Raw genomic sequence first — 26,379 nt, forward strand, 5'->3', positions numbered from 1 at the left:
TACAAACTCAGTCAATAATGATGCTTTGTCAGAGCATTTTGGAATGTATGGTGCCAAGAGATTGAACAATCCAAAGCTTCTTCTTGTGGAATATATGTGCTTCTTACATCTTCAATTTTGCCTTGTCTAGGAAAGGCCTGAATATGTAGAACCAAAAATTGATCGGACTTACATTCATAGTTCTTGCTGTTGAAAGTGAGTCCTTTAGGATGAGATACTGCCATCAGTGCGAGATGGTTCCAGTCATTTGGTTTTGCCCATTACTGGAATTTCATCAACATTGCACGTGCATCCAGCCACATTTTTGTCCATATGTTGCTGGTACAGAACTTGACTGAGAGAAAAACCAAAAAAGTAATCTCTGGAAGCAGAATCTTCCAAGTGGTCTTCTGAAGGCATTGACTTCCTGAGATTGCTTAGATAAGTATATGGACCAATATATGGCATCCAGCTTCAAGAATAACTGATGTGGAAAAAAAATCCTCTAACATTGGAATCTTGTGTGGGTATCTTGTTAAGGTGCAATTTAGATATTTCAGGTTTAAACATATCCTGATTCTGCTGATATTCTTGAATATTCACCAAAACGATCTATTCCCATTTGTGCAGTGTCGCACATGCTGGATATTTTCTCATGTTCCCAGTCATCCTCTTGTATTTAGGCTTGCCTTGTGCATAAATGCTGCGCTTTCTGAGAAGGTTGATTGGTGCATTTGCAGTCTCTATGAGATGCAGTTCAGCATTATGATTGACATTCCTAAACAATCATACCTGTCCAGGCACAATTATTGTAAATTCTGCACAGAGCCACTCTGAACATTCTTGGTCTCTTCTGTTGCATGGAGTGTCACAATGTTGAGATCCATCTACTCTAGTAGTCCTGCTACTCATGATCAGCTTGTGTCTACAAAGTAAAATATTTGTGGGTTCCATGTTGAATTGCCATAGTTGCACTGCATTGCTAATATATCACTACCAACTTAAATAAAGAGCCATTAATTTAAAGCGAGACAACAAAAACAGTTTTAAAAGAAATCACCATGGCTACAGAAATGTTTAAGTTAATACTTAACATCTGACACATATTAAACTCACAAACACATTAAAACCCACACATACAATAAACGATATATAAAAGATCTAAATTATGCAGTCTGCATCATACCTACCATTAGTAATTTCAGATTTACTTACTCAGTTCTGCAACGGTTTGGTCTATGAAGGGCATCTGTATTCTTTGTTTAAGTTTGAACTTAGGGACATCCGCGACCCATTCATGCTGGAGGATTTGGTACATAGTACAGTACTTCCTTTTGTTGTTCTTTTGCCTTTTGTAAGTCCAGTCTATATACAGCATTTGCAGTGGTCTTAGCAGTCTTAGCTCTATTGGCAGCATATACAGTATGTGGGTTGAGGCCTCAACTATTCATGGTGAATAAGTGGATTGTATTTATTAACAGGTTTGACTTTAGAAGGGAGCTGATGGTGTAATGCACATATCACTGTAGTAGTGACTCAGCAAATCCCAGTCTAATATTCTGGGAACAAGGGTTCAAATCCCACCAAGGCTGTTGGTGAAATTTCTACTTCAATTAAAAAAAAACTGTACTAATGGAAACCATTGTCAATTGTCATAAAATCTGATCTGGTTTACTTTAATCAGAAGTCACGCAACTCAAGTTTATAGTCAAACAGATTTATTTGAATTCACAAGCTTTCAAAGCACTGCCCCTTCATCAGGTGTAGTGACAAAGAAGAGCACACAGACACAGAATTTATAAGCAGAGAGTTCAAAATTCATACAAATGGTGTGGGTGGACTGTTGAATATTCAAGTCTCTGCAGATGACCAAGAGTGGTCAAATGGTATGAATGAAGTGTCAACAGCTGAATAACAAGTGAAGGAATGACCTGTAATCCAATTAAATGAGCCAGAAAGATAATTGCAAAAAATTTAAAATAAGGTGGTGCTGGAGACAAGCTGAATGACTGCAATAACATGATAGGTATAATAGTTGCATGTCGAGGGTCTAACCAAATTAATAAGTAATCCAAAACGGTACAAACTAGTGAAGGTAGAGAGATCATAACAATTTATTAAGGTGATGGTGTCAAAACAGGACAGTAAAGAAAATTTTACAAATACAGAACAGCCTGGTGGGGTGACACTTAGTGTGACATGAACCCAAGATCACAACTGAGGCAGTCTTCATGGGTACAGAATTTGGCTATCAGTTTCTAGTCCACCATTCTGAACTGTTGTGTATCTTGAACTCTGCCTTGGAGGATGCTGACCCAAAGATCGGAGGCTGAATGTCCTTGAATGCTGAAGTATTCCCCAACTGGAAAGGAACATTCCTGTCAGACGATTGTTGCACAGTGTACATTCATCCATTGTCATGGCATCTGCATGGTCTTGCCAGTATACCATGCTTGGGGGGATCTTTGCCTGCAATGCATGAGATAGACAACATTGGCCAAATCACATGAGTATCTGCCATGTACATGGTGGGTGGTGTTCTTATGTGTAATGGTAATATTCATGTCGATGATCTGACAGAAGTTGCCATGGCAGGGTTGTATGTAGTGTTGTGGTCGATGTTATGCTGAAGGCTGAGTAGTTTCCTGCTTAATGATGTGACTTCTGACTTTGTCCAACACTGGCACCTCTACACCATGTTTTACTTTAGGCAGGGAAACACTTAATTCTTGGACTCAAATATTTTCCTCTGGCATGATACCTAAAACTGAACACAATACTTGAGGTATTGGCTAACTAGAGCATTACATGGTTACACAATGCCTCCTAATTCCTTGTATTCTCAATGTAGATGGTGCAAAAACAATTTAAAAAAGGCTAAGGAAACACTAGAACGTATTTCTAGAGGACTAGATTACCCTTGGACTTTTGTGTTGATGATTGTGTTGCAAATAATCGTGTTTTTAGGAAGTATAACGTGCATTAATTTGAATGATACCTGACATCTAAGGGTTAAATTATGGGGAGCTATTGCACTAACAATGATTGTATTCCCTGAAATCTGGAATATTAACTGATACCAGATAGGAAGAGGGAAATAATTTCTCCTGATTGGAGAATTTAGGATTAGGAAACACACAAATATCTGAACATTCAATCAAGGAACAAGAGTAGGCCATTTGGCCAAACAAGCCTGCTCCTCCATTCAATAAGATCATCATTGCTCTGATTTGAACCACAACCGTACATTGCTTCATACCCCCAATAACCTTTCAACCCTTTGAGAATCAAGAATCTATGTATCTCTGCCTTAAAATATTTTACATCCACTGTCTTCTGAGGAATGGAATTGCAAAGGCTTACAACATTTGGAGATAAATGATGTTTCTTTATCTAATTTAAATGGGCTTACTTGTAAACTATTACTCCTAGCTCTAGGTCCTCCAACAAAAGGAAATATCCTTTCAACATTTCAGTACCCTAACTAAGTCTCTTTGGGATCTTATACATTTCTATTAAGTCACCTCTTCTTGACTTTCCTCTCCTCATAAGGGAATCTTCTCATTCCAGGCATTAATCCAGTAAATTTTCTCTGAACTGCTTCAAATTCATTAACATCCTTCCCTAACTACAGTGATGAGTACTCGACATAATACACCAGATGTGGTCTCACCACTGCCCTATACAACTGAAGCCTAACTTCCCTACTCTTGCACTTCTCTTCACAGTAAAACGTCACATTATTTTTGCTTTCCTGATTACTCATTGTATTTGCATATTAAATGTCTGCATTTCATGCACTAGGCCACCCTGGTTTCTCTGCTTTTCAAAACTCTGCAACACCTCACCATTTACATAATCTGCTTCTTTTTTACTCTTTCTACCAAAATGGACAATTTCACATTTTCTCATGATACGCCATTTGCTAGATCTTTGCCCATTCACTTCCAAATGTAGCTTCCTTCCAAATGTAGCTTCCTTATTTCCTCTTCACATCTCATTTTTTAACCAATTTCAGCCAATTTAGCTCCCATACCTTCAGTTCCTTTATCGAGAGTGTGTTGCTGGGAAAGCACTGCAGAAGAGGCAGCAGCTGAGGAGCAGGAGAATTGATGTTATGGGCATAAGTCCCTCATCAGGAATCACCATTCCTCATGAAGGGATTATGCCTGAAACGTCAATTCTCCTGCTCCTTGGATGCTGCCTCACCTGCTGTGCTTTCCCAGCAACACACTCTTGACTCTGATCTCCAGCATCTGCAGTCCTGACGTTCTCCTTCAGTTCCTTTGTAAGTAGTTGAGGCACCAGTACCAATTCCCGGTACACCATTCTGCCAGCCTGAAAAAGATCCACTTATTCCGACTCCTTGCTTTCTGTTAGCCAGCCAATACTCTGTCCATGCCAATATGTTAGCCTAACACCATAAGGCTTAAATTTCTGCAAAAGCCTTTGATTTGATGAAATGTTGTCACATTTACTGACGTCCAGTGAAAAGTTTTGTTTTGTGTGCAGAACAGGCAGATCATAACATACAAGGACATACATATCATAGGGTTTTGAGACAGAGCAAGGCATACAAGGTTACAGCTACACAGGAGGTGCACAAAAGCAAGATCAACAATAGATTTGGAATTAGAGAGGTCCATTCAGCAGGGAAGAAGATGTTCTTGAACCTGTTGGTATGTGTGTTTAAGTTTCTGCATCTTCTGTCTGTCAGAAGAGGTTGGAAGAGGGTATTACCAGGGTGGGAGGGATCTTTGATTACATTGGCAGCCTTTCCACAGCAACAAAATTAGATAGAGTCCATGGATAGGAGGTTGGCTTTCATGATGATATGGGCCGTGTGCACAATGTTTGGTAGTTTCTTACAGTTGTGGGTACAGCAATTGCTGTACCAAGCTGTTATGCACCCAGATAGACAATAGTCAATAGACAATAGGTGCAGGAGTAGGCCATTCTGCCCTTTGAGCCTGCACCACCATTCATTATGATCATGGCTGATCATCCTAAATCAGTATCCTGTTCCTGTCTTATCTCCATAACCCTTAATTCCACTATCCTTGAGAGCTCTATCCAACTCTTTCTTAAACGAATCCAGAGACTGGGCCTCCACTGCCTTCTGGGGTAAAGCATTCCACACACCCACCACTCTCTGGGTGAATGCTTTCTATGGTGCATCTCTAAATGTTGGTGAGAATCTTTATGGACATGCCAAATTTCCTAAGCCCCCTGAGGAAGAAAAGGCATTGTTGTGCCTTCTTGACCATTGCATTTGACCTAGGTCTCGGAGTTTTGAGATTAGTTTGATTGTGATTATACAGTTGAAAGCAGATCTGATGTGGCACCTTTTTAGGAAATCTAAGTACAGAGCATCTAAGGATTAAATCTAAGTACAGAGCATCCACTGGTTCCCCTTTATTCACACTACATATTGCTTCTTCAAAGAACTTCACTGAATTAGTTAAACATGATTTCTCTTTGATAAAACCAAGTTGACTCTCTCTGGTTACCTTGACATTATCCATATATCCTATTACAATGTCTTTAACAAGAGTTTCTAATATTTCCGTATGATAGATATTAATCTAATTGATCTGTAATTTCCAGTTTCCTGCCTCCTTCGCTTTTTGAATAAAGGAATTATTAGCTATTTTACAATCTAAAGGAACCTTCCCTAAATGTAACAGGTTTTGTCACATTAAAATCAGCTAAAGCTACTTTCTTTAAGATCCAAGGTTCAAATCCATCAGGACTCAGGAACTTACCATCTCACTGTTCCAAAAATTTAATTGGTACTCTTTCCCTGGTCATTGTGAATTTCTCAAGTTCCTCACTCTCTTTCAATTCCTGATGTACAGCTTTTCTGAAATGCTGCTTGTTCCTCTCTAATGAAGATCAATGTAAAATATCTGTTCAGTTCATCTTCTATCTACTTATCCTTCAACACTAATTCCTCAGACTCATTTTCTGTGGGACAACACTTTGTTTGTTAACCATTTTCTTTTCTTTCAAGCATCCAAAGGAACGTTTCCTATCTGTTTTTATAATTTTGGCTTACTTTCTCTCAGACTCCTTATTTTTCCTTATTGATCTTTTATTCATTTTGGCTTTTTAAAATATATTTTGTCCAATCTTTTGAACTGCCAACTATGTTTCACAATTACATTTTTTAAGTTTATATCATCTTTGAACTTGCTTGATTAATCATTGATGATAGATCCATTCCTTAGAATTTTTCTTCTTTGTTGCAGTGTATCTTTTGTGCATTTTATGGAATATTTCCTTAAATGTTTGTCATTGCATCTCCAGTGATCTACCACTTTACCTACATTGACAGTTTACTTTCACATCTTCATAATTGTCCTTGTTAAATTTAAAGTAGTGGTCTTAGATCCACACTTCTCTCCCTTAATCTCTGTGTAAAATTAAATCACATAATGTTCACTGCTACCCAAAGGCATGTTCACAATGAGATCAGCAATTCATCATATCACGTTGATCGAAACCAGGTTTACAATAACCCCCCATCTGGTTGATGCCATAATATACTGGTCCAAAACATTTCCCTGAAAACATTCAATGAATTCCTCATCTAGATTATTGTTTCTCATCTGATTTTTCCAGTCTGTATACAGGTTAAAATACCCAATGACAATTGTCTTACCCTTTTGAAAGTTCAAATTATTCCTTTTTAATACATTTTCCTACTTTCTGGTTACTGTTAGTGACATTGTATAAAAATTGGAATCAGGAATTTCAAGAGTGCAGTTAGAAAACACTTAATAAACGATGGCAGAAAATTGCAAATCTCTGCAGCAAACAACAATTGATGTTGGGCCAACTGTTAAATTTAAATCTGAGACTTCTTTATTTCTGTTCCCAAAGAAATGAAGGAATATAAGCAGAGGGGTTAGGCCATGGTCTTAGTGAATGGCAGAGGTGGCAAATAATTCATCTATATTTCACAAAATATTTTTATGTCTTATGGAAATATTATATGGAAATTTTAAATTTCAGTGGACAGATTATTGTTTGCAAGATTATTTCATTCTGATATTCCGTACTATTTTAAATGAAGACGTGAGAAAATAAATGGTATAAAGATGCCTATCATCTTGTAGAGGCATAAGATCAGAATGCATACTAATTTCATCACTTCTTAATTGTCTACTTAACCTGACCTAACCTAACCTGAATATAGTTCAGTCCATTGGAGAGCACAGCTACACAACAGCTCGAGGTCATTCTATGCACGACGATAAAAAAGTTGAATCCCAGTTAAGTGGTTGTGCTCTATTTCGTTGAGATTGTCTACGTTCCGCTATTGTTAATAATTTGAAACATAAAATTGTCAGTGACTTTCCACTGGGCCCTGATTATACTGCATGAGTCACAATCCCTTGTTCCCGCTATGTCTCAATCAGATCGCCACAGTGATGCACGATACAACGACCATAAAGATCCCACCTTCTCAACCTTTGGCCCTCGCCTGAGGCGGAGTGACCATCAGGTTAAACTCCCACCAGTCATCTCTCTCTAATGAGAAAGTAGTACTATGGTGCTTCGGGTCGATGGCGACCTCACCTTTACCTTCCTTGGTGCACATCTAAAATGGTTTTGCATTACGGTAGTCCTGCGCTCACGGACGAGTAAATGCTGTAAAAGAGGGAAAGCATATCAATGTTAAAACAACGTGTGGCCTGTATCATATTCTGATTTCCGTGACCGGGACTGCCCCTATTAAAGCTTCATAGTCTTCTAATAAAAACCAGCAAGATCTTTCCGCCACTAATCTGCATCCTTTCTCTCACACTGCTAGACCAATGTCAGTAACAGTGTCAGACAAGTTATAACGACCTGCACTGATAACTAACCCCTTCATGCCCCATCAAACACATTCACGAACGGTCATATGTTTGGTATTAAACATTATCGGTACAAAAAGCCCACAAGCTACTCCGTGCATTTTCCCATTCGCACAATCAGGTTTTCTCCATCTCTTTCTGTTTTGCGTGTTTATACAGATACGTAAATATGTTTAAAACATGCTTTCAAATTATGACTGCAATTCCCACAATATGTAAGAGTCCCCAAGGATTAACTCGGAGCTCAGTTTTTAAGATACAACAGGAATTGAAAATTTCTGACGGCGCGTGTGTACTTTTGGAAATAAATTGTTTTTATCAGTTAAACTACACACACAAAGACTCCTGCCATGATTGAAATTAGGAAAGTCTGACCACGGCCTGTTGCTGAATACATAGTAATGGAAACCAGCGGCGATGCCACACACTGGTGCTAGCAGTACGTTACGGCCCACAGCAGTTTGTGGGAGTGACTGTGAACCGGGGAAGGCCGTTGAAAACTTCTGAGAGGGTGTGGTAAATCTGACAGCAAAATGCAATCCCGTTTCGTCATCTTCCCAGGGCGTAGTTTATACCGGTTTAAAGCCAAATCTGATAAAACAGGGTTAATCAGCAACATTAACAAACCACAAAGGATTAACGATAGCACTGTGGTGCCACTCACTGTATATACTCGCACTTTCCCACAATTTATTAGCATTTTCCATTGAATCGGAATGGACGTGCAATGTATAAGTTCGAACATTTGAGAACAGCTCACAGATACACCCATGCGCATCTCTGTAGATACTGCCCCAAATTATCTCACTTACTGATTCAATGAGCCAAATGTCACTGGTATCATGATTTGGAGATGGATTGGGGTGTACAAAGTTAAAAATCACGCAACACCAGGTTATAGTCCAGATTTAATTGGAAGCGCACTAGTTTTCGGAGCGTCGCTCCTTCATCAGGTGATTGTGGAGGACTCAATCCTAACACACAGAATTTACAGCAAAAATTTAAGGTGTGATGTAACTGAAATTATACATTGTAAAACACCTTGATTGTCTGTTGAGTCTTTCATCTGTCTGAATACCATGATAGTTTCACTTCTTTCATGTGTAAATCACAAAACCTTTTTTTAAAAGTTGCATTCTCAGGTTAACTGTAACAATGGGTGATAGCTAGACAATATGGTATCGGGATCCTTTCCTGTGGCATTTTCTAACTGCCGACAAATAAAGTTAATTCGACAACACAGCAACGATATCATTTGAACTACACTCACCTGTATTCCTACGTATCTCCCCCCCCCCCCCCACCACAATTTGCAGCAACGCACCCAAGTACTACCCACTGCTTTCTGCAATCCTTTGAATAATTTTTGGATTTAACGGCAAGTTCATAAAAAAGGTCGGAAATCTTAGTCAGAATACTCGCCCGCATCTATCTCATGTACCAGTGTGTATAGAAATTGATCAAAGTGGAAACTAATTGCACACAAGCACACGAATGATTTGTCTATACTCCCCTCCAAAAATAAGTTCCTGCACCACCTAGTTCTGAAAACCATACGAATGGCAGACAGAATTATTTTAAATCTCTTTATTTGCTATTTGTCAACACATTAACCGAAATGGACACAGGTTGCTCCGTGCATACAACAGATATCCAGGTTGGAGTGGGGAAACCTTCGATTCCTGCAAAAGTATAAATCACATTAAACAGCTCTATTGACTGGGCCTCTTAAGACGCCGCGTCCGGCTTCTTTCACAGACAAGTAGTCACAAAAAAGTAACTTTAAAAAAAAAATCAGCTATATTATCAATATGAGGCACACGCTAATAGAACAAAGATGGCATTCTTCAACCTGCTTGACACTTTAAAAAGAAATAAAGTTAGTTTGAAAGGAGTGACAAAGCGAGCAGAGGCATACTGTGCTGGCCGGGCGCTTGCCGCGTAATTCAGTCTCCACGTGTCCAACCATCTCCAACATCACCACCTCCAACCAAAGGTCTTTCGAAAGCTCCAGCATCGATGATTGGAGATGTTTTATGCTTATTAAAAGCTCCTGATCCTTCACAAGTGTCCCCTTTTTCATCAACATTGTTCAGGTGGCCGCACTTCCAAACAGTAGATGTCGGTGCGCAAAACAAAACTTTTGCGCGCATTCATCTCTGATTTTCCCCTAGTTTCCCGGCGGGGTACCAGCTGCTAGCTCGTGAAAAGGCGGCTTATTAATTGTTCTTTGTCATGCAGAATTGCTTGATTTCTAAAGAAACTCACAAAAGAGCCATTTGGAGGATTCGAGTATTTTTCCTTGCGAATATTCTGTCATTTGCATCTTTCACCTCGTCTACCAGACACAGGTACTAAGTTCCGACTCTTTTGTGTGTTCCGTCGCCTTATTAACCAAAAGGGCCTGATTTATTACAAGCTGCCTTTTCAATCCTACACTATAAGTTTGAGAAACTTTTAAAACCCGAATATTGTTCAACAAAACAAGGCCGAAAGCGGGGCAGCGGGCTGGGGAGGCGCGGTGCGTTTTGCGCTTTGTGCTGTGAAATCAACGGTATGCTTGGCCACATTATGAGAGGCGCTGCTCGCTCAAGCTGCACTTAAATAATTACATTATTGTCATTTCCACCTCTCAGTGGCTTGGAGAAGTAAAATTCAAAGGAGTCAATGGCCTGCTTTGCGGGATTAGTATCAATTTTGTTTCTTCCTGGCGCAGTTTCTATAAGACACAAAGAGCAAAGAAAAAAAGAACAGTGACAATAACAATGCAGAGAGCAGTCCATAAAGACAGCACGTATATCAGGTGTATGACACCGACGTTGATAAAATTTATGTTTATCGAAACTGCAAGCCCCGTAAGGAGAGAGAAGGTGGAAATAATTGCTATTAATTATTTTCCGTCTTCGCTGCTTGATTGACGCTAATCAGTGGTAGATTTCTCCTCTGTGTCTTGTTTTGACAGTTTTCCTCATTCTCTGCGGTTCACATTTGTTGCCTACAAAGACCAGTATAGTCCCAGCAGCTGGTCTGAAGTCTTAAAACCGTGGCCCACAACTCAGTAAAGGGGGCTGGGGGGTGGGGGTGGGGGTTGTTTTTTTTTGGTTATACTTACTTGTTGGGGTTGTTTTTTTTTTGGTTATACTTACTTGTTGGTGGGATGGCTTTGATCTCTCCACCTGCGAGACAGGGTCTAATTTAATTAATGAAAAATTAAACTAATAGTTATTCTGTGTCTTTCTGCAATGATAGATTGTCAACAGCGAGTTAAATAGGACCTATTTATTCCCACCCTAAATGCGAGTCTGAATGCGCCAACCTCACCTGCTTCCCCAGTCAATTAGGAATGTAGCGAAAATTCTGCCAGAAACCAGTTAAATTAACCGTTCGCTAATTTTCTTGTGTCCCTACCACATAATCCTTCTTTTACACGGCGGTTAACTTGCCCCTAGAAATTACCACATGTTGTAAGGTTCAAATAGTGCTTAATGAAACAGTGACTAAATCGTTCACTAAGCCGACATTGGAGCCCTTCAGCTCTGCGTTCAAAGGCTCTGGGTTTGCATCCGTCGGGGGTCCCACTCAATGCAATGCAAGTCTTTGGCAGCAGAATACCTGTCAAAGCGTTCCCTTGGCGAACGTAGTCTTTCTCTCTCTCTCTGCTTCTGCAGAGGTTCCGAGAGAGAGAGAGAAATATATAAACCTTATAGTACACTGAAACTGAAAATAAACTGCGTCGTTTGGAGAAAGTTTCTGATATTGTAAAGCACCAAACGTGTGATGAATTTATAATAAAGACTGGGTTTAGCCTTTAACTATTTACAAATATAAACTTAATCTCGATGGGAGGTTAAAGCTGTGTTCTCGGTGACTACAATATTCCAATGGGCAACAGGCTCACCACAACCAGCCTGTTAATGAAAACAACCAGCCTGCTCGGGTACGCTGCACAAGAGCAAGATTCAAAAGAGCGCGGTCAATGCGTCGCTTTCAGTAAAAGATCATCCAAATGGACTTTTCATCAATTCATCTAAAACCTGACCAGAAATGTAACATCGCCGTCTTTTTCTGAACTAGTTCTGCTAGAAATAATGTGCTTATTTAGGGGGTTTTGGGGTGGGGGGATGGGATAGGAGGGATAAGTTGGAGAGAATTTATGGAGACAATGAAAAGTGCCAATTTTAGGTGACTATTATTTCCAACATAACAGTAACTCTCATTGTTTCCATTGTGAGCGAACAGTTTGTACATTTATTGATTGAATGGTTCAAAATGATTGCTTTTAGGGGTTTTTTTGCCAATGAGAAGCACCCATTTTACCGAAAAGACAGATGCTAATTGTGCACCCAACTGTATTTGCTTTTAAAGTCAATTAAAAGGACGTGAAAGTCATATATCTTTGACCGATATTGTATAGATCGGGCTAATAAGGCATCATAAAAGCACCTCGGGCCATGTCTAACAGTGACACTGGTTTACGAGTTGCTGAATCACTCCTCTGGGTTCCTCAATGCTTTCCTATCCATCATTGTCGCTTCCATAGAAAAGCCACACAATACGCCCTTCGCCACAGTGAGCCCAGCCGGGCTCCCCGCGCTCAGGCCCGGGCATTGCCAACTTCGGCCTTTCAACAGATGGAAATTGTCAATAGTTCATTAATCTGTGGCTATTTTCCCTCTACTGCCCCACTGAATAAAATTCCAATCTATCTTCTCTTACTGCCCTGACAAATCCATCGAGTGCCCGAAGGACTGCCTGTTGTTTGGGCGCTGGCAAATTTCAAGAAACGGATAGCCCATTCTCAGCTGGAATTTACAAACGACATTCAACCCAGAGCAGTGGCTGGTCCTAAAATAAAACCTACAAAAAGTCCAAGTGCATATTAGAGAAACCTTCTCGGTATACACTGTCTTATCAACAGCGATTGTGTGTACAGCTAGATTGTGTGTACAGTGTGTAGGAGCTGTGGAACTTCAGAAAGTTTGATTTGCTGTAAAGCGAGAGTTTCCTGATGCGGGGTGCTCAAGTGATCTTGTTGACATTAACACAAAATGAAGGTGAACCATTATACTGAACTTTGTAAATATCGCTTTCCACTAGAAATAAGATGGGGTGGGTATCGGAAAACACAATTTCTTGTAATCCTACTGTAGCTTGTTTCTTCAAAAGCGTGTTTCCAACTTAGTCCTTGTTTCCAGAAATCAATTTTCTTCCTTTTGAATGAATGAAGCCCGCGCAAGTTACCTTGTATAAGGTTATGGTGTTCTTTAAGTACAGTAGAACAAAATAGATGCATTAGAATTTGTAACTAACTTGTAATAGATGCCATTCCACTTGTGAAAACAAACGGACATTTCCTGGATCACTCGACCACCTCCCCACCCCGGCCACTCCCCGTATCACGCTCATGTCCATCGAGTCCTCTAAGTCTGAGAATAGGAGCTGACGGTGCGTGTGCCACCTACTTAAAACACCCAGAAGGGACAAAATGGTCGGAAATGTTTGTTGTCACAGGTGTGAAGTTACAAGTGACGGCCGAGGTCAGCGAGCTTCCCGACATTCAGACGAACTGGAGGCATTCCATCAATCACTAACCCCGACCAGCAATCAATTATGATTTTGAGGGCCGCGGGATGGGTCAAAGGAGCAAATCTATTTGCTTTATGTAATAGTTAAAGAAAATAATATCGCTGTCTCAGTTGCATTCACCAACATGCTTGAGGTTACATACAGCATATGCCATCTGATAGACATATGCAGTTTTGCGCTTGAGTATTGTTTTCGAGACGATTTCTGTCTATCATCTATCCTGTGATGAAATTATCTTTAAATAAGGGCCACCATTCACTGTTTCTCCCTCGCTCACACATCATGAAATGCGAAGAAACAATATGTTTGTCAGAACCCCTTGAATGTTACACCTTAACTTTTACAAACAAGCACCGCAACTGGTGAGTTCATGCGACCCCGACACACTGACATGTCTTCATTTTCACTGAGAATGCCCATTATCATGTATCATATGAACAAAAAATTTATTAACCGAATTCGCTTTTTGTTTACAGTAAGTTTATTAAATGGCAAATTTCTCCGCCCCAGCGCTGCGTTAAATTGGACGTTTTATGAAATTGTATTGCTGGAAACCATTAGTTTCCCTAATGTCCAAAATGCAATAGAAATGAACCAAGGAAGAGATAAATCATGAAAATTGTCTCAGTGATTCTAGGATGCTTCATTTGTTCCTGTTAACCTTTATCTCTGCAAATTAAATCTTAAAGAAAACAGTTTCTTCAAACATCAAAATTTTATTTTAAATAAATATAAATATAAGTGTCATATAAAACTATTCACAATAAGTGAAGTTTAACCGTGACATTTTACAGCAATGTGCCAACCAGCTAACTATTTACAGTTTCTCCTATTCAACCTACAGTTGTTCTTAAGGAGCCGGAGCATTTACATAGGCCTCTTTTTTGTGTGTTTTACAGAAATCAGGGTTTGAAAATACAGTATTTATGCAAAATGCTCGATAATTTTATTCTTATAAAAGAAATTAGGCCAATATTGCTATACAATTGCTTTCGGAGCAAAATAACTCATCAACGATTCAAACAAAATGATGTTGGCCATAAAGGGAAGTCTATGTTTATCTATTTTAATCATACTGTGTGAACACTTCGAGACCCGGGATGTGAATGAAATTGCTGCATGCTCCATCTCGGTATAATTCTACAGTGAATCCAATCACACCAGGACAGTGAGCAGGCACATAACCAATTGCAACAACAACACTGCAGCAAGGGACCTTATTCTAAAATCTTAAGTAGTGAAATACAATAAGTGCATTGAGGGAATACAGAATTGAACAAGTCTGTAAACTTTTAAACTTTGCACGTCTGTCCACTATGCAGGTGACATATCTTTGTCTTCTTTCCCTGATGATATAGGTGAAAGGGATTCCTCGTCCTCTGAGCGCAGACAGTGCCCTTGGCTACTACATTTGCAGGCGTTGTGCGCATTACGCGGGGTGCCCTTGCCTTCCTTTTTGTGTTTAACGCGCCGATTCTGGAACCAGATCTTAACCTGCTTCTCAGATAAATTCAGATAGGTTGCAATTTCAATCCTGCGAAGCCTCGATAGGTACATGTTGGAGGCGAATTCTCTCTCGAGCTCCAAGAGTTGCGTACTAGTGAAAGCCGTTCTCATCCGTTTGCCGTTCTGTAGGTGACTGTTATTTTCAGTACCTGTGTACATAATGCAACATTAACAACTATGGAAAGGCAAATTGCAAAGGGAAAAATAAACTCTATGGCGCCAATAGTAGGATATAACATATCGCTTATAGCTGAGCCTTGAAAATAGATATTATTCAGATATATAATGAAACTGGGCCTTTGCAAAAAAAAATGCTGCTTCTGGAATTACAGTTGTGTTTTGGTATCTAAATTCTCAACTTGCCAATTTCGTTTGGACAAATACTTTCATTCTATAAATCCTAGGGCACTGGATCATTTAGTAACCGTTAGTCTCTTTGAAGCTATTGTTTTAAACATATTAGCTGCTATCTATGGAGAGTTCAGTAAACTCTTCAAATCAACATTAAATATTAAGTGCAGTTATACTGTGCTAATTATTAAACTTGCAATAAAATATCAGTGTGCTGCTGGCACACTCCTCTCTCAACATATCAATCAGGTTAAACTCGCAACTGTCCTCAGGTGTCTGACCCGTTCACTGTTTGAAACAGATGTACATACCCACAGTTAGACAGTGGTATCTCCTAGGGTCTGTTACGCTGTAAGTGGGTGTGCATACAGGTGGATGCCCGAGCCCAGGGTTTGACTGCTGGTTGATTCGTTGACAGTACTGGGGGTCTCCATTTGGGAACTGGCTTTTCAGCAGCGGGATTCCACTCCGGGATGAGTGGATATGGGACGTGACACAGAGGGGGCAGACACAGAAAGTGCCCGTCTTTCTGGACGGACAGACGGGACCAGAAACCGACATCATGGTTGGAGAATGGACGCTTATAGGAATCAGAAAGTCTTGGCCGTGATCGTTCAAGACAGGAGCAGGTCGCACTGCAGAATCTTTGATGATAAGGGAATCAACGTAAAACGATCGAGACATTTCGTGTATTCTCCTTGGCTCTGCCTAGCTTTGTTGGTTGCTGGGTTCAGTATACACTGCGGCAGGGAGAGAGTCAGAAGGTACTTATGTTGGAGGCTAAACAAAAGGGTCGCTGGCGATGGTTGGTCTGAACGTCACCCACGTGTGCGTCCTGCTCCAAGGCTTTTTTTTCTGTTGCCAGTGAACTATTAACACGTGATTATAAAGAGCCGGAGATCAACATTTCCCCATTTGTCAGGCAACCCCTTGAGACACACTATCAAAGTCTGACAAAACAAGAAACAAAAAACTTTTTAAGTGAGTGTTTTGTAATTTTGCTCAGTATGTAAAGCAAAGCTCCACAGCGCGAGTTAACCCAGCTGCGGATAACAGCACCATTGTCATGAGATTTCAAATCACTTTCAATTGACTGATTGGAAAAGGGAATGGATTATTCCAGTGAACACTTTCTGACTCTTTGGCTGTTTTTTTTCTTGAGATGTGCAGATGACTGTGGATGATTAAAGCAATTCTCTTTAAATCTCTTGCTTGTCCTGTAATTGTATTGCTATTTTTGCAATACATTTCATTTCTGTCGTGACGTTTTGTTGCAACATGAATTCTTCTTTTCATTATGTGCTCGGAAAATCTCCACTGAAAATAGAACAAACTGTTCACAGAAGAAAATCAAAAGAGCTGACCATAAAGATGGTTCCTCGGGGTCTGTGTGAAGAACGGAGCATTTGAAAAACGGGGAATGTAAAATTCATAAAGCGTTATTAGCATCCAGTTTTTCTGTCCTATAGACGCAAGTTCACAACCATTTACGGAGCGTGGCTGGAATAAACGCTGCCCTTCCACAAAGAGTCAGTTGAAAGTGATTTGAAATCTCGTGACAATGACTGAAGACTTGTCTCTCCACTGACTTGGTGTTGAGTTCGGCGCAATTGAATGATTATTGCCCGTCTGCGTTATTTATAATCCAGGAGCTGCAGGTGACCTTCGTCTGTTTGTCCCCTTACAACTTGGAGCGGCTTTGAATAAAATGAATAAAGTGAATGACGTCGATTTTACATGCACGAACGATTGATGTAATGATCTGCTCAGGGGTTAATACAAGTAATGTGCCCTGCATTGCCAAAGAAATGATCAATGGTAAGAGAAGTAATCTGAGTGCGTCTGATGCAGATTATAGCCTCTACAAGCATCGCATTCAGAAGTAAGCATCATACAGGGAAATTAATAAAACAGCACGGGCATCTATTGCGAATCTGCCCGTGAAGATTGAAAGTCCACTTTAAGGGCTCTGGTAAATATTTTGAAGTGTACAAGAATTCACCGGTGTCTGGTCAAATGACTATTTTGAAAAAGCGCGCCGCTTGAATATTTAACGGTTAAACAGCAAGGCATTGGGAAGAACTGGACAAGTTTATCAGTCTGTCTGGAATCCATACTGAGTCACTCCACCAACAACCGGTGGTATCCAGAAACTCAAAATACGATTGCGGGTTGGAACGGTTTCATCCAGCTATAACGAATCCGTGTTGATCAGAACGTCAGAAGGTCTGTTAAAAGGAATCCTTTTAGCCTGACAGACTGAATATTTAGAGGAGCAGACACTGCGGCACGCTGTACAACTTTAGTCTATTCGATTGACAGCAAACACTCAATACAAATTGTCATTTGTAATCTTAACTAGTGACTTTAACATTTATTATAACACAGCTTTTCAAATAATCGAGTTAATATTAAAGCTGACAACGGTGATACTTTAAATAGTTATAATTTATTTCAACAAGAAGAACACACACCATATAGGAACTTCATTTATGGTCGACAATTCACTTTTTATGAATTAGCATTGTAAATGATGATTGCACTATTTGTTTGTGATTATCATTCAATTAATAAGTGTTTATCAGGCCCCGGATTAGTGTATGTTAACAAGCAATTAAATATCCTAGCAATGCGTTAATCCTAGATCTTGTGACAATAATTAACGATTTTGGTCTGCGCCAGGGACCTCACGGGTCAACCTGGGGCTTTACACGGCTTTTCTGAAAGGACCTTCAGACTGAAATTCTGCGATTGGCTAAAATGTAGGTCTACAATCTGAAAGTCATCATGGTCGAAATCAGGTTCTTGCTCGATTACATTTAAATCGATGTGCTAATTGCATATTGGAGCTCACTACAAAATGATGTACTCATTTTGTAATGTTTTCATTTTAATCAGGTTCACACTTTTGTGTATCCCAAGCCCTTAAGTGCAACCTCACAGCTTCACAACATTCAATAATGCTGCTTTAAACACGTTCTTAATTCTCAAACTAGTTTTAAGATGTTGTCATAATCCGTGCGTAACATATTCATGGCAATAATTTAACATTACCACCACTTGCTACCATTTCAATCCTGTCACTAAGATCCGATTTAGTCAATGCATCTTTCAAACCTCCCACCTCCCTGAGACAAGGTCCATGTGATTTCTCGCCGGTTTGAACGCCCCAAAGTATTGTTCAGCGTTTCCTCAAAAGAAGTCAACAGCAGGCAGGTTTGTTCTCGGGTCAATTTCATTCATTGCCCTTGACATCAAAGTAAGACCAGAAGGTACCTCATCCAGGTATAAATAGTAGATCTGGGCTTTGGTATACCTCGAAGCAGAATTAGCTCGGCCTAGTTATGCCTCCTTAAACATGTACTACTTTATTCCTCAGGTATGATAAGCATAATGTGTGTTAATATTTATTTCCATCTCAGATTACCTGAACTCCTTAAAGGGGTGGTGTGGTGTGGGGTGGGGGCAGGGAGCAGCAGAAAAAGTCACTCAAAAGGGCCCGGAGCCTGTGCAATAAAACGTAAAGCTGGAAAGTTCTTCAGCCTTTGAGCTGAACGGAGGTCAGGCAGCCTCAATCACATCACCAAGCAGCTTTGTAATTGTACTAATAAAGCGAGTGAACGATATTACAGAAGCAGGGAGCCAGGAAAAAAAGGAGCCAGTGATTCCAATGAAACAAAATGAAAGAATGTCTCAGCCAAGCGGAATGATGCAAGGCGCGCGCCCACATCGCATGGCCCTCGTTACAATATGATTTTCGATAATTATGACCAATAAAATTTCATTGTTCATGTAGTAATCCTGGGAATGAGAGTGGTTATGAGCCTATAATGAGGTCAAATTGCTTCGACTAGCCGAGGCACGTGTAAGGATTTAAGAGGTATTAAGCGGCTGGGTACAGAGCGCCGACTGTTACCTGAACATTACTTTCATAATTCAAGTATAAAATCAGTCCATTGAAGGGAAATCATTGGAATCCGTTTATTCTACTCGGGTGACAAAGTGCCTTGTCTATGTTGCTTAAGTCCGTGTAAAAAAATGCGAATGTAACAAAATTGCTCTTTTGTGATTCCAGTTTCTAAAGAGCAACAGACAACAATAGTGTGCGACACTGGCCTCGTCTGCCGGCTATTTTGGAGAACCATTTTCCTTGTTTTCTATGCATTCTAAATAATCGGTCCAAAACCAGGAAAACAACTCACGCAATCTTGGATAATCTCTCTTGAAGGAGAGATTTAGAACACATCCATATGCTAGTGCAAAGTGTTGCGTGTGACTCCCATTCGGAATCAAATGCATTACATTGAAGTAAAATCGTAATACAAATTATTTTTGCTCCAAGAGATCACTGATGTTTGCCCTGCTTGTAATTCCAACTCCTGATTCGGGGATGAAGCTGCCAGATAGAAACTAGGATGATGGGGAGTTTTCTTTTTCCCTCGTTTAAGTTTGCACTTAATTGTGATTTTTTTTAAAAAAAGTCTCTACAGGATTTTGGAAACATTTGCCAAAAAGAAAAACAAAACAAGATACTTGTGGGAGACCTGATAGTTTGGTATCTCCCCATTCTGCACATTGCCACCGTGATCTATTACCACAGTAGAAGTATATAATGGAATACTCAGTTAAAGCCATTGTATATGACACCAAGACTAGTCTGTTGACTTTGTAATAGCCTATCAGAGTCACAGTTTATAAAAAGAACTTAGTTTAATATGAACATGATACTAAGAAAAACACAACGCTATTCGGTGAAATTTCTGTTTGGAATGATTGAATGCACTAACACGTGTAATTTAATGAAACTGTCTCCAATCACTAATTTGTCTTGTTCAGTATACGTTGCTCGAGCTGAACAGAGGAATGGACGTCATTAATTTGTATCGGACTATTAAAAAAAGTTCTCAATGATACACTGGAATATTCCCGATTAACGCAAATTACACTTGTGATTTGTCGAGTATTTGTTACCAGGCAACAGTCCTTGAATAACAAAAAGTGAAAAGGACCGCTCTGTCTGCTGTCCTTTAAACTTCAAAAAAGTCTTCAATAATAGTGGAAAAGGACAATGATGGAAGAGACAACAAAATGCCACTGGGGTGACTTTTCACAAGCAATTATTCTTCATTTACCCATTCAGAAAAAGCAGCTCCCATATTATTATTTTTGTTTTATTTATTATGTTCTCCACTAGTCATCTGCGTGAAGAAAATGGTGTTTGGGTAATAAAGTTTCAGATTTGCACATCAACATACTAGTACGGGCAGAATATGGGCATTAAGGCTTGTTTGAAGTGTAATTAAGATCGAAAATATGAAGTCAGGCGTTATGGGATCTGTCCTGAAGTGTCAACGTTGGGCGGATCGTCCATTGAAACTTTTCAAAAGAATCACGAAACAAACGAAGTGGAGAGCGCGTGACACAGGGAACGGTTGTAAATGTGTTAATTTCAGACAGCTCATTTTTGGAAAGAAGTGAGATCTCTTTCCCTTCCCCCATGAAATGTGTTTGTAAACCATACTTAATTGCTTTAAAAAGGAACGTGGATAACGAAACGTGTGAAATCATAATCTCCCTGTTTTGTAGACATCAATTGCAGTGTTAAATTTGGTTGCATCTTATTTCAACTACCAGAATGTTTCCATAGGTTCAGAATAAACTGTCGCTTTATTTGGCATTGCCGAGACCAGCAAAACCAAAACATTAACTCCAACACCAGCTCACAATTGTTAAGAGCATATCCACAGCAATATCATCACAATGTCAAATGTCCTGCATGAGAAACGATATACACACTTTGATTCCATGGGAGTTTAATTCACTTGCCGTCATTCCTCCTGATATAGTTGCTTCAAAATCATTGCTTATATATTACATCTAAATAAGTTCAAAGATTAAAGTCCGAAATTTTGTACAACCGTGCTCAACAGAGCGGAAACTTAGATATCCAACAACAATTTAAACTCATATTCGATTTGAACCAGAATTTAATGGAATCTTGCAGTTTGATGGGGTTTGTCCAACCTATTCGCTATATTCATGATTAAGTTCCAAACGCTATGTGTTCTTCATTATCTTTGCAGTAGATAAGAAGCAGCTGACCAATTTCATAGACACCCTCTTATTCACGGCTGCCTTTATATTTGACATTGGGAGGTGGGAAATGTTACTTCGAATTCATCCTTCCACGAGTAAATCAGCTGCAGACTGATGATGGATTCACAGCTGTAGTGCAATCGATGGTAAAGTGACCGTGAAGTCTGCTTTTAAAATCGGTTTCACGTAAAAAGACAATGAGGGATGAGATCACATCCTTCCCGTGCACCTGGTGGAGTCCGTGCTTTACTGATGCACAAAGTCAGGGAGAGGAGCTCAGACCATTTTGGAGCGATACCAGACAGATCGACTCATTTAGTTTACAATAGAGAAAATTTCCATTTGTTTGATTCGAGTATTTCAAATTCTGAAACAGGACCGTGGCGCCGCTCGCTTTGTGTTACGTACAGGGAGAAAGTGAGGACTGCAGATGCTGGAGATCAGAGTTAAAAAATGTGTTGCTGGAAAAGCGCAGCAGGTCAGGCAGCATCAAAGGAACAGGACAATCGACGTTTCGGGCATAAGCCCTTCTTCAGGAATGTTACGTACAGTGTGGTTAGATTTCCAGTGATGAGAAACTAAAGGTGCATTACTATTAAAGTTGCTGCCTTCCGGCAAAGCAGTTGATTTTATATCCAAGTTATAATATACAGTACATTCAGCATTAGAGTCGGCGTAGAAGCATAATGGGCAGTGTGAAGCAAACTTTATAATTGTAGTTTGAAAAAAAGTTTCAAAGAGATCTGCTGGAATTCTTAAAATTTTGAATATTTGTGAAATATTGACAGGAAAGTATGATTTTACACACAGAAAATCTGGGGCATGCATACAAAAAGCAGGGAGAAAAAAAGCAGTTGGTGTTCTTTGCCTGTACCACTCTAACGTTGCTTTACTATGCTAAAAATCACAGAACACCAGGTTATAGTCCAAAAGGTTTATTTGGAATCACTAATTTTGGAATCACTAACTTTGGAAGCGCTGCTTCTTCATCAGGTGGTTGTGGAGCAGAATCACAAGACACAGACTTTATAGCAACAGGATTAGAGTGTCATGGAATGTCATATTACATAAATTTAGCTTAAGTCTTTCATCTTTTAGAAGGTGGGGGTGTGAGTGTAATGGAGCATACATATGTGAGAGAGTGTGAGTGTGGGATGTGTGAGCATATGAGAGAGGGTCTGTGTGAATGTGTGTGTGTGCGAGAGAGTGTATAGTGTAGTGGGGTCACCTGTAGTGTGACATGAACCCAAGGTCCCAGTTGAAGCCATCCCCATGGGTACTGAACTTGGCTATCAGCCTCGGAGACTTTGCATTGTTGTCTGTCCTGAAGTCTGTCTTGGAGGATGGTCACCCAAAAGTCCAAGGCCAAATGTCCTGAACCGCTGACTTGTTCTCCAACTGGGAGGGAACATTCCTGTCTGGTGATTGTTGTGTGGTGTCCATTCACCTGTTGCCATAGCCTCTGCTCAGTCTCACCAATGTACCATACCAGTGTATGAGATAGATAATGTTGGCAACATTGCAACTCCGCTAACTGGCAACTCTTGTAACAGCAATAGTTTGTGAAAATGAAACTCAAGTCAACTCTTATTATTTGTTACAAGAAAGTAGGGGCTGCAGATGCTGGAGATCAGAGTCGCGAGTGTGATGCTGGAAAAGCACAGTAAGTCAGGCAGCGACCATGGAGCAGGAAAATCAACGGGAAAAATGTGATTTCTCCTGCTCCTTGGATGCTGGCTGGCCTGCTGTGCTTTTCAGCACCACAGTCTCGACTCTTATTATTTGTTCTCAGGATAAGCACTCTGTAAATTGCAGAATTGCACTGGTAGCATTTATTTTTCAATACAAATGAATGACCTTCTAGATCGCCGCAGGTTGCTTATGTGTTATGCACATTGGAGGCATACATAGGCCACATGAGGTAATAGTGACACATTTTCTTCTCTAAAGGATATTAAGGAAATAGCCTGGTGGTATATTTCTCAAATAACCAATGTAAATTAATTATTTGACAATATTTCACTTTTTAAGACTATTACTGTAAAAACAACATATTAAACCAGCATGGATCAAACATGATCTAACAGACAACTAATACATTGTCTTTAAAGGAATGGTAAGTTTTGTGTTTACTAACTAATCAATTGAAACATGTCTTAAGAAACACATTCCTGCAACACCACATTTCTTACCAAGATGTAGTGATATATGAGTAAGCCCACTGTTCCTCCCAGCCAACTGGACGAGGTTCACTTCTCCCTACCATGCCAAGTCAAAGTTTTGACATGCTTGAAAAATCATTCCACTCAGTCTGAATCTCTAGGACACAAAGGACATGACTGACATCACTTTGGCAATTCTCCATTTCCTAAGTCTTCATGAGCCCAATCTGTTCTGTACTCTCCCTTTTCTTAAAAAAAGGTCTTAATAACATTCCTGGAAGACACTTTCAAAGACTCATGATCCCCTCTGTTGGGGGGATCTTCACATCTCTCTCTTAAATGGGTAACTGCTCATTTTTAAATGGTGACCCTTGGTTCTCAATTCTCTCTTGAGAGAAAACATCCTTTCCACATCCACAAGATCAAGAACTCTTAGAGTTGGACATGTTTTGATCAAGTTACCTCTTATTCCTGTAAATTTGAAGGGATCCAAGTTTAGCCTCTCCAACCTTTTTTCATAAGAGCACCCATCTATTTCAGTTATCAGAGTAGTAAATTTGCTATGAGCTGCTTCTAACATATTCACATCCTTCCTAAAATACGGACATCAACACTATGTACAGTATTTCTGATATTGTCTCATAAATGCCCTATATAACTGAAATATAATCTCCTAACATTTGTGTATAATTCAACTTACAGTAAACAATAACATGCTATAGCTTGTCTAACTGATTGCTGTATCTGTATACTAACCTTTTTGTGATTAATAAACACAGACACCAGGACTCTGCATCTGAGCGCTTTGCAATCTGTCACCATTGCTTTCTCTTAATTCTTCCTGCCAAAATTGAGAATTTTACATTATCACACATTAAACCTCATTGAACATAAGACCATAAGACTTACGAGTAGGAGTAGGACATTCGATCCATCATGTCTGGTCTGCCTGATAATCTTCATTTTCCACTTTCCTGCCTTTTTCCAATAACCCTTTATTCCCTTTCTGATTAAAAATGTCTTTCTCAGGCCTGAATATACTCAAAGACTCAACCTGTACAGCCTTCTATGTTAATCCATTCCACAAATTTACCATTCTCTCAAGAGAAAGAGACCTCCTCATCTCTGTCACAACTGGGTGACTCCCCTACTCTCAATTTATGCCCCCGGTCCTAAACTCCCACAAGGGTATATAACCTCTCAGCATCTACCTTGTCAAGTCTCCTAAGAATCTTACATGTTTCAATATGTTCACCTCTCATTCTTTTAACTCTAATAAGCACAGTCCCAACCTATTCAGCCTTTCCTCACACAAATGCTTGGGATCAATGTAGTGAACCTCCCTGGACTGCCTCCAATGCCAGTTTACCTTTCCTTAGATTAGGGGACCAAATCCGTTTACAGTATTCTATGTGTGATCTAACCGATCTAAATGTGTGATCTAAATTTGCATAATTTTAGAAGACTTCCCTATTTTGTACTCCATTCCTTTTGGAATAAAGGCCAATATTTAATTTGTCCTCCCTATTACCTGCTGAACTTAGATGCTTGTTTTTTATGATTTATACATGGGAACCTCAAATCCCTTTGTGCTGTCACTTTTTGCAGTATTTCTTCACTTAAATGATATTTGGCTCCTCTATTCTTCCTGCCAAAGTGCATAACCTCACATTTCTCTAAATTATATTCCATCTTCTGCCAACTCATTTCACCTGTCTATATCCATTTGCAAATATTTTGTGTCATCCTTACTATTTGCTATCCTACCTATATTGTGTCATTGGTAAACATGGCAATAGTACATTCACTTCCTTCATCCAAGTCATTAAAACATATTGGTAATAATTGTGGCACCAGTGGTATTCCTGTGACATTCCACTATGTACAACTTGCTATCCTGAAAATACATGGCTTCTTATTGAAATTCTCTGTCTTCTGTTAGATAGCCAAAACTCTATCCATGCTAATTTACTACCTTCAACCCCATTAGCTCTAAATTTGCTAGGTTAGCCTAATGTGCCTTACTTTATTGAACATCTTTTGGAAATCCAAATATGTTACATTTACTGGCTGCCCTTTATTGGTCCTACTTGTTACCTCCTGACAGAATTCTAATAAATTTGCCAGGTTTGATTTCCCCTGCATGAAGCCATGTTGACTTTGCCTTCATTATGTTATTTATTTCCAAGTGCTCTGCTCTTATATAGAGTCATAGAGATGTACAGCATGGAAACAGACTTCGGTCCAACCCGTCCATGCTGACCAGATATCCCTACCATTATAGTAGACGCCAACACTTTCCCAACGACCAATGATAAGCTAATTGGCCTTTAGTTGTCTGTGTAATGTTTCTCTCCCTTTTTTAAATAAGGTGCCAAATTGGCAGTTTCCAATCTGCTGGGACTTTTCCAGAACCTGAGGGTTCTTGGAAGATAAACTACAAAAATTCTATTTGCTTTGCTATTGTATTTCTGCACTAAAGTTAACTTTTTGCCCACTAATAAAGATTTCAACATATTACTGTCATGTGTCTCTTCATGGGCCTAAGTTTATAATTGTTGACATGCCCCATCTAAAATCAGGTCAATGTATGTTCAATCTCAAACAGTGTCTTTATACCTTTTAACAAGTACTTGTATTACAGACAGAACAAAGAAAAATACATTTGCACTCTCTATGTTGTCTCAACCCCTCCACTGGGACTAAATTGCCAGATTACTATCCAACATCTAACACTGGATAAGCAGAACTTTCCTCCAATTAAATATTGGGAACATAGAAGTCATGGGGCTGAATTTGTCCATTTGTTTGGCAAAGTATATTATCAACTGATT

At 39.6% G+C, this 26,379-nt stretch overlaps 1 protein-coding gene across 1 annotated transcript; it reads right to left on the reverse strand.

Annotated features, from left to right (window-relative positions):
* Nucleotides 1-14,216: 14,216 nt before the first annotated feature.
* gsx2 (GS homeobox 2) lies at nucleotides 14,217-16,881 on the reverse strand. The gene is made up of 2 exons (XM_043690991.1): nucleotides 15,599-16,881; nucleotides 14,217-15,085 (listed from the first exon to the last, which is right to left on the reverse strand). Exons 1-2 carry the CDS (start codon nucleotides 15,969-15,971, stop codon nucleotides 14,745-14,747), a joined length of 714 nt encoding a protein of 237 aa, XP_043546926.1. The 5' UTR covers nucleotides 15,972-16,881; the 3' UTR covers nucleotides 14,217-14,744.
* Nucleotides 16,882-26,379: the final 9,498 nt, after the last annotated feature.

The sequence above is a fragment of the Chiloscyllium plagiosum genome, chromosome 1 (genome assembly GCF_004010195.1).
Source record: "Chiloscyllium plagiosum isolate BGI_BamShark_2017 chromosome 1, ASM401019v2, whole genome shotgun sequence".
Taxonomy (NCBI): domain Eukaryota; kingdom Metazoa; phylum Chordata; class Chondrichthyes; order Orectolobiformes; family Hemiscylliidae; genus Chiloscyllium; species Chiloscyllium plagiosum.